This window comes from Sinohyriopsis cumingii, chromosome 6 (genome assembly GCF_028554795.1).
Source record: "Sinohyriopsis cumingii isolate HCF-2022 chromosome 6, ASM2855479v2, whole genome shotgun sequence".
Classification (NCBI taxonomy): domain Eukaryota; kingdom Metazoa; phylum Mollusca; class Bivalvia; order Unionida; family Unionidae; genus Sinohyriopsis; species Sinohyriopsis cumingii.
In genome coordinates this window covers 109,801,749-109,821,287 of record NC_142966.1, presented here as the reverse complement: position 1 = coordinate 109,821,287, position 19,539 = coordinate 109,801,749, and the positions used below count along the sequence as shown (strand labels likewise).

The following is a 19,539-nucleotide window of genomic DNA, read 5'->3' as shown; positions in this document are numbered from 1 at the left end:
GCCATTATTGTTAACTTAAATTTTTAATTTACAGCAGCAGATAAGGGCGACTACAGGCAAACCCTGCCAGGGACTTTCACAGAGCAGCAGAGAGGGCTAAACATCCCCGAGTGTTTTCGCAAGATAGACCCTTGTATAACAGAAATAGTTGTATAGGTAGATATTTTCACGATATCACCCTTCAAGTCAGCAGAGAAAGCCCATTTTGTCATGTTTTCTGAATAGAGGTTTATTTTGTGAAAATAATATCTCTATCTAAAATGTCCTCGATAGAAGGTTCTGTTAAGCGCAATAACTTGTGGGATTCACCCTCTCTGCTGCTGATAGGGCTTCTATGGAATCATGCATATTCAGAAGTCATTTTGTTTTGAAATCAGTTTGGACTCATAAATTTTAAAAAGTTCTTTATAACAATATCCTTTGTGGGAATATATTCACGGGATCTGCAATGAATAGGCGGAATGAACGAGCTTGATGTGGTCTACGGATACGCTGAGGCCGTGACGCATAGACATATTCGTACGTCATATCAAAACAATTCCTTTCTCAAACTCAGAGTAAAACACAAATTTGGTTTTGTATTTATTATATACTATTTGTTTTACGTTTTTTCCAAATAGTTTTTGATATAAACTTTGAATGGTATTAGAAGCAGATTGGAATCTGTTATCAAACACTAGAACAAACATATAGAATTAAACGGGTCTGTTATAAATTTGCTCAGCTAATACGTGTAATTTTTTCTTTCAAGTCGGTGAAAAGAAAGAGTTTAGTACTTCATACAGGTAATGCCATATGAAACGTTTCTTTAACCCGACTCTATTTCATCCGTTTCAAAGTCTTTTTTAGCCATGCAGTGTCAATATAATTGAAAGCAGGTTGTAATTTATGCAAGTTTTATTCGATGCAGCTCAGAATATCAACGGATATTAGACAAATACGGATTGAATATTCGCAACAAACACTAGATCAATCATGTACGTTTGTATGAGAATGTAATAAAAGAAGAAAAGGCACTTTATTTGAATCTATTCACATTATGTAAGTGTTAATTATGGTTTAATGACTTGTTTTGTTTTGCGTTTTCTTGTGCAAGAATATCAAAATGTGCACAAGTGTTACCATATCAACGACACAAATTTACATGCTATTTAGTTTGGCCTTTTCCAAAAGTTGGCAGCAGTCGTCTTGAGCCAGCGGAATTTATATATCACACTAAAGTGTCAAAATCTTGTAGCCTAAAACATGCGTAAAAACGCGTCAGGAAAATATGTAATGACTGATTTGATTGTAAAAGGAGCGCCATGTATATGATTGTAGAAGTATGTATAACATTCTTGAAGAGATAAGTCTTCAATAAAATTGTTTTGCCCATATCGTGACTGTTCTTTACATTTAACCTATTCCGTTAACAGTTACCTAAAATCTATTCCAATACCAGTTAATTAATAAAATAGAATAACATTAAAAATAGTTGCCTTCCACATAATTTGCCATATTTTAGTGTATAATTACTCTTAAGATTTAATAGTATGGCATACTTTATTCATAAAAGCTAGGTATTATATTGTGTATTCAGATATTACTCACAAATAACCTACATATGCTTCACCCTAAAGATTCTGCCATCAATATATATATATATAATTTTGCGTCATAAATTTTCCATATAAAATTGTATTATCATAAAGGTACTTTTTCTTTACCGTTTCAATGGTTTTGGTAACAAAGCATGGATGATGTTTCAGAAAAGTTACCACTTTCACGAAATTTGAAAGAACAACTAATTTCCTTAGAATTGTCAGAGGTTAGTTATGTATGATGTGTGATTTCCTTTCGTGACATATTTTACAGGTTCCTACGTAAGCCATTATGAAGCAAGATTTTCTTCTGTGGCAGAGGTTGTTACTGAAACAAGGAGGCGGATGTATACGCTAGTGTATGCTATGCATATATTATACTTATATGTATTGTGTCATCTATTGAAACAGATTAACTGTTGAATGAATGAAGTGATTTTTTTTATTACTCATTGAATTACAAAAACCTTCTTTTTGCATCCATATAAACACTGTACACGTGTGTTTGGAAGAATAGTTATTGAAGACCTGGGAAATATTACACAAACGTAGATGAGTTTCAAAACAGATAAAAAGCAAGTATAACAAAAGATATACTAATCATAAACGTTTGAAAGTGATTGTTTTATCGGTATACCGGTAAAATGAAAAAGAAAAAAGATAAGAAAAGAAATAGCTATTAATGTCCAGTTTTTCAGTATATAGTATTTATTTATAAAATCAATTGCATCTACTTAAGTATAATAAAATTCGCTGTCAGCTGTGATATAATTTTTCTGTACTAGTAAACATACACATTTTAGTGATTCAAACATATTCTTCACCACACATGCAAAGCATAGACCAGCAAAACGTGTTGTGTTCTAATTATGAAGGATATGCCCTAAGATTTTCTTTGCTTTCCGCTGAAACATTTGGCTGTCTGATGAAAATCATACTATTCAACAATGCTGCAGCCCCATTTCATTATTTGTATATATGTTTGAAGTCCTATAAAATGTTTGCTGGATTGTGTCATTTAGATGAATCGTTGATCTAGCCACTGAAAGAAACCTCCCAAAACATATGTTTCGATTCATCAATTTATGTTTGCAGGTCATCATCGAATGTGTCAGTGCTCAATTCAGATGTCATTTCGAGCAAGATGCTTAATGTTCCGGAGAGTTATTTCCAGAACTTACAAAGTCCGGTTATAATAATATTCAAGCTTGATGTAAGTATAAGCAGAGGGCGAGAAAGAGATGAACATAAGGAGGTAACGACGTTTAGCTTACGTTTTGAGCATGTTTCCAAGACCTAGATATAATGATTGTGATATTATTTAACGTAGATACATGAAAAGGCACAACAAAGTACAGAAAAGAGAAACCAGTAACATATAAATTTTCCTCGTTTAATTATCCTTATAGGATGACCGTCGTCGTGATTGCAATATTTGCTCTTTCCATGCAATTAGTTTTATTTAACATGCCAACATATTTCTGCGTCACGGTAGTACATGATAGTACACACTTATTTTTGTCTTATTCTCCTGTGTAAATTCTAATAAACAGTACATTGATTCATTGTCAACTACTTATACTTTTTGTTTTTAACTTAAGCTTGTGTTCCACTCATAAAAAACTAAACATTTCAGTAAAAGACATACACTTTAAAGAATATTGTACTCAATGACCAGGCTCTTGTTCACTAAATGTCTCAAAGACGTTCAATAAATTGAGATTTACCATTATCCATTACGATAAAATTGATAATGTTGCTATTTCAGTCAGACGTAGACGTAGCAAAAGGAATAAATAATAACCCTTTCAAATTTTTAAACCTCAAAATATTTAAATTCTGGTTAACGAGTTGTAAATTCCTCAAACGAAATATTCAAAATCCTCTCCTTTTGGTGAAAATATGGTATTATGACGGTTGAGTAGTCCCTATTATCTGTTTAGTGTTCAGTGAAAAATTAAGTGTTACCATCTAAATGATGAGAAAGACTATTGAAAAAAGTCTCAAATTTATTGAAGAAAAACTGATATCTTTGGCTAAACGGCAAGGGTATCAGAATACGAACACCGACTTCACACTCTAGGCTCCAAAACTAGAATCCATATTTTCAACCCATTTCGACATTAATGTCATTGTGCGAAAAGAAAGAATAAACTCCAAAAATATATTAATTTCTTCGTTTATTTTTGCAAACGTTATTGAAATTCAAATATTTCTGAAATTAAGATTGAATTTAGTAGGCCGAGAAAAACAATTTGGTTTCGAGAGGGCCAGTTTGTTCAGTATATGAATTTATTTCAGAATTCTACATTGAGAACGAATATGGAGCCCTTGTGTGCATTTTTGAATATGTCGTCAAGGTAAATATACAATTAGAAATGTCTGATCATCTGTCATTGAAGTACACAAATTAACTGAGATATGGATTGTAAAAATTTTAACATAAGACACGATTTGTGCTTCCAAGCCAATTTAAAAGTAACGAAGAAAACGAGAAAGCATTTCTAGTTTGAAAAAGTAACTTAGATATCAAAATTAAAAACGAAGCGCTTCGACCAATGTGGAAAATATATAACAAGCCGACTTTTCATTACATGCAAGGAAAATAATATCTTTAAGCATTTTAAAAACAATAAATTATGAAAACTTTTATAGCATGACTCGGCTGCAGCATAAGAAACATTTCGAAGGAATGACCATAGCTATTCACTCCGTGAGTTTAAAGCTCTGGAATTTTCTGTTGCTTAAATGATATAAGATTTACAATAAATTGTAGTTGACGAATTTCTGTGGTACATCCAGTGGTATTTGAAAAGGTTGGAAATGATTATATACACTACTAATTTCTTTCATTTTGTCGTAGTTAAATGTTTTGAAGGTCATGTTTCACCTTCGTTAGTGAAAAAATTCGTTTCCATTATTTTAACCAAATGTAATATCAGAATGATAGATCTGTCCCATTTTTATCTGGTACCGGCCATATTTACTACTCATCCCATCATGACTGCTACTACTACTTAAAAGTATATTGTTTTACATTCTCTCTTTGTATCATAACGTTTTGTATTTTAAATATTATTTTTAAGTTATATTAGTGTTACTGGTAGATGGCCAATTTTTGATTAACTAGTTGATATCATACTGCTATTGCAAGTTCTCTAAATTCCCGCTCTTGCTAATTAATTACTTATTTTCCTTATTTCTATTTAATTACTTTTATTTGTCTGTGCTATATTAACAAAACTATATATTTGGGAAGAACCCTGTCTTTTATCTAGACATCAACATATTAACATGCAGGAAAAGTTGAAATAAAAACGATTTAAACTAAATCACAACAAATTAACTAAAACTAATATGGAAAATAAACAATACATAAGCAATTTTCAATTACATAAGCCATGTTAAATTTTGTATATATGCAGCCTTATACAATTCAATTACGTATAAAATATGTACACACGTATATAATAGGGGGTACATGACATACACAATTTATGAATTCTAAATTAACAGCAATAAAGAAACTCAGTGGTCAAAGACAGGCTGCAAAGCAAGCACAAAGGACAGTAATTACACCCACGTCGTCTGTCACTGCTACCATCTGACCAATTTTGCTGTTCTCATGGACGTGTATGGCATCAAGGTAATCTGATTCTGCACCTACTGTATTTATAGTAATGGACAGATAAAGACAGGAAATACAAATTCTTCAGGTACAATTGCAAAATAAGCTGACTTTTTATATGCTAAACATGTCAGAAGTAAAACCACATAAATCATATTTGGTAATTTTGTTCTCTCAAAAACAAAAATGTTTATCGCGATTTGGACGTCATATATTATATATAATAGGGTTACAATAGGTTAGAATTTATTTTAAGTACTTTTAAGTAGTTAATACTATTAAGCAGAAAGTCACGTGTTTACATTTTGTTTTCACAGTCTTATGTTGTTTTTGTTGCGCTCTAGTTGTAATAGTGTTTATTTCACATCATACTACTTTTATTTATTTACTTTGCATTAGGCTTTTGTATACTGTTGCATCTTTATTTTCCATTTGTTTCTTTTCTAATGGTTTGAAAGTGAAGTTTACTTTGTTCATTACCTTTTGCCTATTTATTATGGCTACTTTTCTTATAATTCCAAACAAGATCAAGCCATTTAAAAGATTTAAAAATCATGATCAATTGAACTAATGAAAATAGCTGTACAAGTAGCAAATTATGCCATAGTCATTGCAAACAGTCTGTCATCGTGTGTATATATTCTGCCATAGCCTGTACACAAAGTCTGTAATGGTCTGTGTACATTGTGTCATAGTCTGTACACAAAGTCTGTAATGGTCTGTGTACATTCTGTCATGTTCTGTATATACAGTGTCATAACCTGTAAACTTTCTGTCATGGTCTATGCTTAAGCCTTTTATTGGGACACCATTTTCAGGACACAATTGATGAATTAAATACAAACATTTTGACGTACATATCCTATGCGGGTGGAGGACTGTCTGTTATTTGCTGCGCCATATCCATCATTGTGTTTGAGTTCTTTAGGTGAGCAGTTTATTCATATCATCATTCACTTCATATGTATTATAGGTCTTTCGTTTGATTATATACGTGGCACGTTTGTACATTCATTCGTATAGTCGTAAATGTTTATCAATATTATAATCGCTGTTTTAAGAATCTATTGTACGTTTTATGTAAATACAAAATTGTAAAAATAGCTATACTTTATGAATATCAGTTTGTGTTTACACTCATTAATTAGACAGGCTATCATTTCAATGGGAACTATCTTCAGTTATCTTTCTATCTATCTATCTATCTATCTATCTATCTATCTATCTATCTATCTATCTATCTATCTATCTATCTATCTATCTATCTATGTGTGGAAATATAAAAACAGAACATCATTCACGAAGTTACCATCATTAAATTTAAAATAAGTGACTAGATTCTCGTTGTGTAATTGACATTACTTTTATAGTGAAGTATTTTGTGTTGGTTCTCTCCTCTAGACTTAGAAATGAACGCATCCGAGTGCACGAGCAGCTTGCATTATGTATTGTGGCAGTGCAGTTACTGTTTCTGTTTGGCGTAGATCGGACTGAAAATAGGGTATGTGCTATTTTCCTATTATTTCTCAAAAATGAATCTTAAATGCTTACTGAAATTAAGAGTTATGATACTTTCAACTTAACATCTAACATTATCCTTTTGCATTTAGTTTTTTAAAAATTCTCCAGACTTTTTGAAAATGAAATTTTATTACATATTCTTTTAAGGAATACAAAACTTGGTATTCACTGGAAGTGATCGTTATGAAACCAATATTGAAATATCACACTTTTCGTCCAATGCGACAAATACAGTACCAATCAAAAACCTATATTGCAATTATATTTTATGATATTTTTCACGATTTCTGATTCTTCTGTAGCAAATTTTCTTCGTTAGCGTTGTCATATGTAACGTCAACGTCCCCTTGAACGATGTTTCTAAATTTTGGGTCACATTCATTCCAAGCCTTATTAATTTATTTTCGTTTGTATTCCACCACATTACTGAATAATCCTAGCAACAGCCCATTTTATTTCACCCATTACTTTCTATTTCAAGAACATAAATGTATTAATGATTAATCTGGAGACGGTGATAATTCGAATATTGTTTCCTATTCCGCAGGGAGTTTGTATGGGTATAGCTATTGCCCTGCATTTCTTCTTGCTAGCTTTATTCTGTTGGATGCTTGTTGAAGGAATACACCTGTACATGTTACTGGTCAAAGTCTTTAACTCCGGTTCCCATTTGAGGAAATACATGATACTTGGCTGGGGTACGTAATCTTTTCATCCTATTCCCATTTCTAAGACCAATTGAATCTTGTCTTAAAAACAGATAAACATACAAATAAATAAACAAAATTTCTAAAAACTCAAATCAAGTAATCATGTGCAATCCAAGAAATTAGCGATATAGTTTCATTCCATCTCTATTTTAAAAAACTCACATGCAACTTTCCAATAATCTCTTGTTACTATATTCCAGATTTTAATAAAGTGGAACCACTCATATTGCAAACCATAGTCAGTGCAACAAACAAGTTAATAAATAAAACGTACAAAATCTTGATATTTTATTTTTTATTTCAAATTCGTCTCTATTTTGCATGCAATAATATGCGTTGTAATTCACTGTTATATTTATTTAAGGTGTACCCATCGTGGTGGTCGGTGTTTGTGGTGGTGTATTCCATGAGGATTATGGAACAGGGGATATGTATGTCTGATTTATATATTTCAAGAATGATAGCATATAACTACCAAAAGTTTGAATAGTTGGCGATAAACGTTTTAGAGCAATTGCATACAGCATGTCTATTATTGTCTTGAACATGTTACAAATTGTTGAGTCTACATTAATCAAAGCCATACAATTTACTGTCGCTCCTTTGTGAAAATTCGTATCACATCTCGTCGTTGAAAAATTGTTGTGCTTTGATGTTTTGGTCACTCTGGTTTCATTACTTTAAGAAGCACCTGTTCTCTATATCTTCAGCTCAGTTTTCATGTAAGTATCCTCAGAAGCAATACAGATATTCATCAAAACCTCAAAAATCAATCACTACAGTTTGGCATATATTGAATGCCTCGATTATTCCCAACATAAACCATTCTCTTGTCCGCAATCTCATACAATTCAAAACGGCATAAGCCCGAAGAAAGTGTTAGTTCTTTGGTTACTACGAGTTTTCAATGCTATATTATATGGACATACAATTGTTTGTAGTTAGAACACCATATTTAATTTAATCAGATAGCTAAAAAGTTGTAGAAAAACAGGCACCTTTCCAATTATACGCAGTACCTATAACTTTCGATATTAAATAAAAAAAAAACAAAACAACTAAATAGTTGGAATGAGACAAATTTAGAAATTCCTCGTGATTTTGTAAGATCTTTGTGATACCGTATCGTCATCTCAGTCTTTTTCTTAGGGATCTTTGCAAAGCAATGTAGATAATAGAATATTATGTGTTGAATAACGGTAATTAATATAAGCATGTACATGTTAATACACCAATATCATTATTTAAGTGTGTGTTAAGAAAAAATAATTAAAACAAATGTATCACAAATTAGTATTGTCTACCGGATGACATAATATTTTCAAAGCATAACAGAGTTTTTATTTTTCCCGTAGATGCTGGCTCACGCAGAAAATGATATTAGTACTGTTCGTCCCCGCAGTTGGTCTAGTTATATTGGCAAGTATTTAAATTAAGAATAATTTTCCATTATACCTATGTGGTTTTGTTTACATTATAGATGGTGTAGAAAGTAGAAAGCCATTTTATAGATTACTATAATCTGAAATAAATCCCATTTATTCTTACCACAAAGAACAGCTAATTTTGATTTAAAATTGTTTCATAATTCATGAAGACTCAGACAATTGAAAAAATTATCTGAAATATTAGTGTATGATTTTGCATCTATAAATTCAATAATAATTTGTCTAGAATTTGAAATTAGATTTTCTTTGAATATTATTAAGTTTCATTTGTCCAAAGCTGCAGATGCTAATCAAATCTTTGCTCAGACGAATGTTTCTTGACCTAATCAACAAAATCCCGTCCGTTTTGTTTGTTTATCTTTTGTTTCTTTCAAAGGATGATATATTCTGTCATAAACCCCGTAGCTTGTTAATCTGCAATAATGAATACAGAGAATAATAGGTGCTGTATATGACATTGGAAAATGTATCAATAGATGGAAGGTATCACAAATGTATTAATATGTTGCATATTTACTTCTATAACTTAATTTTTTAACGCTTTAACAAATGCTAAATTCAAAGTGTAGCTTTTGATAAAATTCAAGTACACTAAATGTTTTCACCTACCAGAAACAGTTGTTGTTGTTGTAGGGTTTAACGCCATTTTTCAGCACACGATAGGCTATACATGGCGGCCAGTATTAATGGCGACTAAGAACCCGGGAAATCCCCGGAAAGAACCACCGACCCTCGAGAAGCTACTGGCAAGCTTTCTCACATACCCACATTGGCTGAATCCGAGACTCGAACCCACACAGACAGAGGTGAGATGGCAGTGATCCGTAACGGAGAGCGCATTAGACCACGCGGCCACTCCCCCCCCCCCCCCGAAACAGTACTCTGATCTTATGCTACATTAATGGTAACATGCGGTGGTGAGGTATTACGGTCTGAAGTAGCCATGCTTTCTTCTGAGTTTTATTTCTCGCTGAAGCTAACACAGCTCCTTATTTACTGATACGATGGCATTATACTTATCCTTCCTAAATGATTGGCTTGTATTCTTCGGGGAAAGCCATTCCGTATGTTTTGCTTTTTTAGAATAATATCTTTTGCTGATAATTGATATCATGCTGAGCTATTAAATTATGACATTTTTGAAAAGAGACTTATGCATAAATCACTAAACGTATTCAAGCCGATCAATTTTTGGAGTGTTAAAACTTTTAGTATCTTATATATGTGTAAATGATGTCCTGTCATTACAGATAAATACAGTGATTCTTTTGATTGTGCTGAGGATCATGGTACGATCTATGACACGTGGATCCAAGGTGACCACTGAGGAAAGATCTATCATCAGGTGATTATATCACGTTTGTATAATTAAAATTAAATCAGTAATTCTACGAGGCTAAGTTTATTTTCCATGATGTAGATTAATTTAAACCGAATTTTCTTTTTAGCTCGCACACATAAATTCTGAAGATCATGTGTTTGCGCTGTGGAATATGCAGGCTGTTTTCCCATTGGTAAATGTTTTGCCTATGAGAGAAGCTTATATTGTCTGGAATTGAGTCTAGAGATTAGAAATCACCGTCGTGCAACATACAATAATAATGAATGAGTTAAATATATTTAAAATAAACGTTTACTGGAATACCAATTATTGGGGACATGCGAATCGATTTATGGAGTCTCTTTGATCATTCACAAATCCAAGAGGATTGCATACATATTGTAACCAGGAAATACATTGTAAAATGGATATATAAGAAATAACAGTCATAATTAAATGACAAATACAGCAGAAATGTGTAGATGGCATAATTTACTGCCAGAAGAGCAACACTACAGATTCAGCACTCGAATACAGAAATATCGATACAGAGATTCTTCTTTTTCAGATCGTCTGACAAATTTAATTTTCTTTATTTCCTAAAGTTATCATTATGTCCATGTTTTATTAGAGTAAATGTATTTATTTTGCAGAGTGGGCCTAAAGGCAGCAGCAATATTGTTACCAATTCTTGGTTTCACCTGGATATTTGGTTTTCTGTCAGTTACTGGAAAGGAAACACTGGTCTTTACGTACTTATTTACTTTTTTCAACTCTTTGCAGGTAAGTTCATTCGATGTTTATACATATACAACGCTGAATTGATCTAGCCAGTATTATCTCAAAAAACTTTAGCATTTACAATTCAACCTACATTGGTAAATATTTCAATCCAACTCTTAGTTCACATCCAATCTTTGGGAAAATAAAAGTCGCTCAACAAAACATAAATGCGACTTTGTACTTTTTACAGAACTCTAAGTGAGGTAGGTCATATCTTTTGATGGAGAAGGTTTGATGCAAACTACATAACCACCAAAAGCATTTCAAATTAATAATGGTCTTAAATTTAATAGATGCCGACATACGTGAAAAAGATCATTTCTAATTCAACTACATAGTATATATCATTTGTTTACATATATTTTCAGGGTGTTTTCTTCTTCGTTTTCCATTGTTTGCTGAGCATCGATGTAAGTTAAAATGTACTTCTTTAATATTATAAACGTATATGCTTTCTTCACGTAACTATGCAAACCTGAAAAGTTTACTTACTAAAACGTTAGTGAAACTACATATGACTGCAACCACAGTTAATTTACCTTAAGATTCCTTAGATTAACCTCGAGAAATGCAAGCATATAGAGCCTCTGATACCACCATTGCTGCTACTGCTAATACTATTGCCAACGCTGTCGAGAGTAACACCACCATCGATACTACTGCTAATAATATTGCCAATGCTGTCGAGAGTAACACCACCATCGCTACTACTGCTAATAATATTGCCAATGCTGTCGAAAGTAATACCACCATCGCTACTACTGCTAATAATATTACCATCACTGTCGAGAGTAACACCACCATCGCTACTACTGCTAATAATATTACCATCACTGTCGAGAGTAACACCACCATTGCTACTACTGCTAATAATATTGCCAACGCTGTTGAGAGTAACACCACCATCGCTACTACTGCTAATAATATTTCTAACGCTGTTGAGAGTAAGTTTTCGTTAAAATAGGATGCATTAATTCAGCGCAGGAACATTATGACTAAATATTATTCGCATTTGGCGGTTATGGTCTATTTATGGTATCAATTTTAACTGCTAAGTTAAGTACATTTTTACCTTTCCATTAAATTAATCTTGATTTCGATGAAAGCAGACGAAAATTAATGGGCGTGTTGAACATATTGCTTTCAGCCAGAATATGATCCCATTGCTATTATTGTAACCCAGAAGAGTTTGAATGGTGTGTATCTATCCCGGTTTTGATCATGATTGTCCACTTACAATAATACTTTTGATAGATTAAGATAAAATTCATTGTTATGTATCCGTTCCATTAATCTTTCAAAGATATTGTAAATTCGTTAGAGAAACACCAGGTCTGTAAATGACTTCTTTGGACTTCAGAAATATCTTCTTTAAGAAAAGGTGTTCTTGAAAGTAGTAAACTTTCAGAAGCTGACTAGCTGTGTTTTGATCTGTGATAAACGTGACTTTAAAGATTTGTGTTCTTTATGCGCAGGTATCGTTTAAGGGAGGTGTACGTTTAGTTTTATTGAATGCAAACGTGTTTCAGTGTGAAATTCTTACCCATTACAACTTTAGGTTCAGAATGCCTATGATCGTCGAAGCAAGCGATTGAGCCAAATAAAGGCAACAGAATCTGCCTTTAGCAAGAGCCACGAGAGACGAAACTCGGATTTTGAATCATCTGGGTATAGCACCGGCAAGGGATCGGTAGGAAAATTTTCTTTGAATAGTCTCAGTGTTGCAACCGAGCAGGGGATCGGGTAGAAATTTCTCGAGCAGGGGATCGGGTAGAAATTTATCTTCTCATCCAGTAGAAAAACTTGTTGTTAAATATGCAGAGGCTTCCTCTGGATATACCGACATTTATGGATGTAATGAGGGCTTTCCGATACAACTTCTAATTTGTCAGATTTATCTTAATCTAATGTATAAAAAAAAACATAATATGAGACAAATATGTTTTTAAACTAACCACGAGTATTATTCCTTATTGCATGGAGCAAAAACTAGAAACGAAAATACGAAAATTGATCCAGCAAAATTGTTTTGTCATTTTTTTGACTTGAATGAAACAAAAATATGGTTTACATATCAACCAGTATAATATGGATTTATGGTCTTCATTTAAAACCGAATGTTATTTTCTTGACATTTCATTCAAATACATCATCGTGAAAATAATGTTTTGTTATTAGAATATCTCAGGGGTAAAAGATATGGCGACTTAAGGAAGATACACACACACACATTATATATATATATATATATATATATATATATATATATATATATATATATATATATATATATATATATATATATATTATTATTATTATTAAATGACATCATATTTTCTAGTTACATTCCGTACAGACGGATACATCGACCTTGGATAGAAAACACCCCATCAGAAATGGCAACGAGCAAATCCCAGTTACCAGAAACGGGTACGATAATCTCATTTGGACAGCCGCCAATGGCCGTCCTGAAGTCACTCGTAAGCCATTGGTTAGTTTCGATGATGAGGTATTTCTCGAAGATTCCCAAGTACGCCATAGAAAGAACAGTTCAGACATAATCCGAGCACCAATCGATACATATGAAACGGAATCTAAGCTGAATGGTCACGGGATCAGTTATAACACCACGCCTATGCGCAAGAGAAGTGACAGAAACAGCTTTCACGCACCGTCGTTACGTGCATCTATCAATAGTCATGGAGCTGAGGATATTACGCATGCTTCAGATCGAGGTTCCAATCAAGATGTAGTATACGCCCAAATTCGGAAACAGTAATATCAACGTAAAATTAAGCTTTACCCTGGATTGTGCTTAATTTGTGTCTTGCCTTTCTATTATTATACAGGATTATTAAACATCGTATTAAGAGATCTTTGAATAATTTGTATATTGTTTTGGGTCTGTCATAATAAGAATCCAATTGTAAATGTATTATATCCAAATAATGATAGACATAATGGCATGTATAATCACAGTCAAGTTTAATTACAGAGTGGATTTTGCCACTTGTCGATTACAACCTGGATGTACATATTTCACAGGGGTCACTTTTCTTTGTAGTGATAAGGAACAATTTGACCTTTAACTAAGAAACATTCGGGCAGATATTTTTTAGAAAGCATGAAGACAAACGAACCAATACTTATCTAAATGTCGTTCAGATGGCACTGTGTAAAATGTCTTCGAAATTTCGCCATTGTCAGAGGAAGATAAACACTTACATACTTGAAGGAACCCAAAAGAAAGAGAAATAACTTTTATGGCTTTTCCCAAGAAACACAACTCTTGTAGTTAGTCATCTATTGTAAATGAGAAGACTATTGCTATCATGTGTCTGATTTATCAATATTTATTGTCGCGCTTACTTTAGCAAATTGCTAAGGTAGTAAAAGATATGACGGACACTTCAATAACGATTGTTGGAGGTACGTGCGCCCGCTGAATTATTTTCATTTAGGGTGTTGAGGCATGAAGTTGTCAGCTATTAAGTTTTACGGATGTAGGCCAAACATGTTTGGAGGTGAAATCTGGTTGGGGACGGGGGACTGCCATTCTACTAACCATTAAACTTGACTTAGCAATATGCACTGAACTGTTTTTCCCCATCATAATTATTGTAAGAAACTAGTACAAATTATTCCAAAGTCAAAGACATAATTCATTCTACATGTAATTGTATCCCAATATTGCGACACTTACCTTCCGATATTGAAGCAACCACTCCCGTGAGCTTCAGGCATATAATTTCTATGAATTACATAAGATCCAGGTGGCGCTCTACAGTTTCGAAATTTGCTTTGGGTTAGAATTTTAAAGAAAAGGAATTTCGCCCGGTTTCCTCACCGGTTATTCTGGCTATTTAAATAAAAATACTTTGTATATCTTAGATATTGTTCAAAGAACCTTTCATCACCTTTATGTTGGTGTATGATTGAGGGGTGTAATATGAGCAATTGAGTATAAACCTTGGCCTTACTCTAGATGTGCAGCTCTAAAAATAAAAATAAAAACATGCTAGCTCCACTTGGTTATTTTCACTTCCTGGAATTCAGATGTAAACTGTAAAATAACAGAACCTTTAACTTTTTTTATACATTTTATATATTTGGTAATTCATTCATTGAACTTTCAGAAACTGGTATTGTCTAGTCTGGCAAAATTCATTTTCCCTATTTTAAAAACTGCTAAAGATAGTGTACTTTAGACTAAGTCAGGCTGATTTTTTAGCACAAGGGAACATTCATTTTAGTTAGCCGTGTGCTTAGATTATGTACAATTTCCACAAATACAATATCCAAAAAATGTCAGCCACAGTGCATGAAAGTAAGATAGAGATATGCCAATATTCTCTCCATTGTACATATTTCAAATGCAAACAACTTCGCCGTGTATACGTCACTCTCTCAAAGTACATAATAACTGGTGAGCCCCCCCCCCCCTTCCCCGACGACAGGTAAAAATTAAAAATTAAAACCGCCGTCACAACCTTATTAAAGTTTTCTATGGTTTTCTTTCCACGTTTATCAAGATGTCAAATTTAAAAGCAGTGGTGACACTTTCACCTCATCTGCTGATTATACGTATCTATAATGCTTCATAGACCTAATTCACACTTGATTTGATTATGTATCGTCTTTCATGCATTATATATGCAGCTTTTAAAATTACTTTTGTCTTCAACACAATTCATCACAATGGTTCATCACAATGAAATCAATATATGTACCTTTTGATCAGAACTTACACAGGTGTAGCTCATATTGTGGACTAACTAAATATTTTGTAGTCTTAAATACAATATTTGCTTTTGTTTAATACGTGTTGTTTCATGATGATAGGAACATCTGTTCGTCTGTCTGTATATAAATGTAATAATGATTGTGGATATAATTTCCTTGATATAACTATAGAAGTGAATATGAGTCTGTAAATATATGCCAATAAATATTTTCTAAAATGTTTCTTATAGTTTTTTTTTCTCCACTTTTTCCTGTCATAACGCACGAGTAGCTCAGTTTAGACGGATTGCATTTTTACAGATGAAATTAAGCCTCACTGTTTCTAAACTTGATCGAGCACAGAAATACGTACATCGTATTTTGTTTGTATATTGTGATACAAATATTGTAGTTTTATAACTTTTATTCACTGTTGACGTTGTGCCATTTCGTTCCTTTTATTGATGTTCGATATATGACAATATTTTTGCTTTCCCTTTCTTGTAGTGTATCATCTCACTCCACAAAATGAGATTTACTGACAAAAATGTACAAAAATAGAAACAAATTTAATCAGTTTGTAGTGTGACAGCTCAGAAGTCATTAGTGCATTCATTACGTCATATCATCTTATCAAACTTTAGGATTCAAATCTCAGCGGGGGGGAGGGGGGAATTTAACATTCTCGGACCTGTATGATAATATTCTTTCTTCATATATAATTTCGCTTCACATTATTACACATCTTCCTTTAGCATGTAGGTATGACCCTTGCCGCTGTGTCTGGTGAATATTTGTAACTATCTATATTTACTTATATATATGCCTTAATTACTGTCAGAGGAATTGGGTGTGACTGTACAGTTAGATTAACGTTAATCATTTGTTCCCATGCGAGTGCATCTGCTGCGTACGAATGCCTCAATCCACTATTACGTTGCATTCGTCATAGGAGTATGTGCTTGGTCGAAAGGGAACGGTGCATACAGGTATTGCAGTAGGTGACGTAACGCGCTGATGATTGTCAGTTGAGGACTGATTACAAATTCTCTAACTTGCAGTATGATGATATTCCATCCCTGTATCACTATCTCAGCCTGTCTTTCCTATTATTGTCAGGGGATGTACGTTTATTCGAGAGGGTATAGGGGCTGGTGAATGCAGGCAATATATATGTGCCGTTTCAGTTCTCAGTAGGGAACAAATTAAACATTTTTTTAACTTGTGTCATAATATTGTATGTCTGTATATATATATATATATATATATATATATATATATATATATATATATCCCAGTCTCACGATTTTTTATTATATTTAAATCATTTAATTATTGATGTGGACAATATTTGTAAATATATCTTGTTTCCATTGATATCGTCGATCAGCATTCGGTTCATTAATTGTAATTGTAGTGTATATTGAATGCCTTGTTTTTTGAAATTTTAAATATTCTAAGGAATTTAAATCATTATCACTGTATGCAAATGAAATTGTGACTATGAAAGAGAGAAAGAAGAGAGAACAGAATAAAAGGTAAAACGTAATTTATTCTTTATTTATTTTTAACATGACATCATACATTTCTTCTTTCTTTTCCGTAACATCTTCAGTCTTTCTAGATTTCAATATACAAAAGCTATAAGCACCAGCAACACTTGCATTTTGCGGCTCTCTTTTTCACCTAATGCCAGTCCTGGGCGAACCCGGAATCTGCTATGACTGGAAGAATCATGGCAAACAGTCACAACTATAAATATATATATATATATATATATATATATATATATATATATATATATATATATATATATATATATATATATATATATATATATATAGAGAGAGAGAGAGAGAGAGAGAGAGAGTAAATTGATAACGGCGCAAATCCAAAACGGTTTCTCAAGGTTTTGCGCTCAACAAGCCCCTAGTCAGGGGAAAAAAATGCCAACACTCATATGCAAAACAAAGAACACAAAGGATACGATAAATTCTGGTCTCCTACATGTTAGAATCACTAGGAGCAATTTAAAACAAGAGATAACACAATATAAAGTTGTGCAAAAATATTAGCCGAGCTGGTTCTTGTCTCTATCACATACCGAACAAGTATGTTTGACCTAATTCTAAGTTGCGAACAAAGGACGAAACGCGTGGTGAGATGTCAGCGCTATCTTCAGGATTTGGCAAAGAAATTATATCCCGGTAGTGTTATCCAAGGAGGTTCTAAAGGAAAAGATGTTAAGATAATTGTGTGTCGGGATAATGGACAAGCACTATAATAATAATAATAATAATAATAACTGGCTGCAATCGTAATAAGACTGCAGCGGGAAGGTTAGCTTTTGTCATTTAGGCCAAACTGCCCAAGAATTGTCAATTGTAGTAACCAGTATTGTTCGTTACTTCTGCGTGCTATATCTGTACACCCCAGTTTAGATTCAGTCGGTATCATCTCGAGGGACTCGACTTAGTGTCCATTCGAATTGTAGCGGTTGATATGTACAGAGAGAGAGACAGAGACACAGAGAGAGAGAGAGAGAGATTCAGTCGTACATACCTCTGGTTAAGATTTTCAGTCACAAATGTTAGTGACAGCACGAATAGAACTAGACTTACATTTAATTCCATGTAGTCTTTTTGAGTAACAGAATTGTTTGTCATATATTCTCAACATTAATGAGGTTCAGGGTTTGTAATATCTGATGATCTGGTGAAGAATACATTGTTTTATCATTTTTAACAGTTTTGTCTCTGCTAGGAATACGAATGAGACAGTTTACTTACTGGAAGGTCCATTCCCTATTTTGAAACCTTTTGGTATTGTCTGATGAAAAAAAGTTAGTAAAGAATTCTTACTCACTTGTCAAAGTACATGTAGCTGAAAGGGTTTTAGAGTTTCAACAATGTTAAAGGTGGTGTACAGTCTACAACATGGCCAACATATTCGTGAATGGAAAGAGTACACTGTACGGACCTAAACAGTCTGGTGTCCATTCTTCATCGGGTTTTCTCCTAAGATTATTTTTCGAGCATCGCTCAAAACTTCTTTAACTTCATCTGTAAAGGCTGCTCCTGACCATTAGCTTTCAACTGTCCAGCTATGTCTTTCATTAAACAAAGATATCTAATAACATTAATAGGATATGATGAAACACACAATGCGAGATCCGGTTTGAAATCGTATTGTGCTTTCGTAAAGCGCATGTTCTCAAGCCTAAACTCTTCATTTTTCTGCTGACGTTGCTTCCAAAAACATACTCGTTAAAACCTATGGTCAAATTCTACAAAGATTGTCTACTTTAGTCAAAATGAGACGTTCAATACGTGAAATTAGGTGATCAGAACCTTGTTCCTAATTTTGGTCTCAAGCTTATACTAAATGTCTATTTAAGAATTTTGTTTAAAATTTTCAAAATAAATTTCATTTTAGAACATAATATTCCGGCTATTTCAGATATATTTTATATTACAAGAATCTTTCTCGACTAACGAGTTATCTTCTGCCTCCGGTCATCAGTAAAGTCTTTACGGTAATTCGCCATGTTTTGATACATAACCAGGAGAGTCCAAAAGTAGCACTCGCTATATGTTTACATGTTGCAGCTATAGCTATCATGTCATTTAATGCAAACATATAAAACCAAGCTTGCAGACTACGTTTTATCCATGCAATGACCATTTGAAATCATTTCGCTATATGACGTTGATATTTCTTGCCCAGGTGGGTAATCACTTTTGACCAGACACTGTAAAATGATGGACTGTTCTCCATCTTCCGTTGTCTGATTCCCATCTGTTTGGAGGATTGCAATAAAACTTTA

At 33.1% G+C, this 19,539-nt stretch overlaps 1 protein-coding gene across 1 annotated transcript in view; it reads left to right on the top strand.

The window, feature by feature from the left end:
* The window catches only part of LOC149797703 (adhesion G protein-coupled receptor L3-like), a 101,709-nt gene extending 84,447 nt beyond the window's left edge, over positions 1 to 17,262 (top strand). Inside the window, exons 14-27 of the mRNA XM_089962626.1 lie at positions 1,855 to 1,939; positions 2,676 to 2,793; positions 3,882 to 3,940; positions 5,097 to 5,226; positions 6,027 to 6,136; positions 6,610 to 6,709; positions 7,277 to 7,427; positions 7,804 to 7,870; positions 8,795 to 8,858; positions 10,138 to 10,232; positions 10,862 to 10,991; positions 11,360 to 11,401; positions 12,550 to 12,681; positions 13,333 to 17,262. Coding sequence (XP_089818752.1) covers positions 1,855 to 1,939; positions 2,676 to 2,793; positions 3,882 to 3,940; positions 5,097 to 5,226; positions 6,027 to 6,136; positions 6,610 to 6,709; positions 7,277 to 7,427; positions 7,804 to 7,870; positions 8,795 to 8,858; positions 10,138 to 10,232; positions 10,862 to 10,991; positions 11,360 to 11,401; positions 12,550 to 12,681; positions 13,333 to 13,770 — 1,721 coding nt within the window. The 3' untranslated portion in view covers positions 13,771 to 17,262. The remainder of the gene's footprint in view (positions 1 to 1,854; positions 1,940 to 2,675; positions 2,794 to 3,881; positions 3,941 to 5,096; positions 5,227 to 6,026; positions 6,137 to 6,609; positions 6,710 to 7,276; positions 7,428 to 7,803; positions 7,871 to 8,794; positions 8,859 to 10,137; positions 10,233 to 10,861; positions 10,992 to 11,359; positions 11,402 to 12,549; positions 12,682 to 13,332) is intronic.
* Positions 17,263 to 19,539: the final 2,277 nt, after the last annotated feature.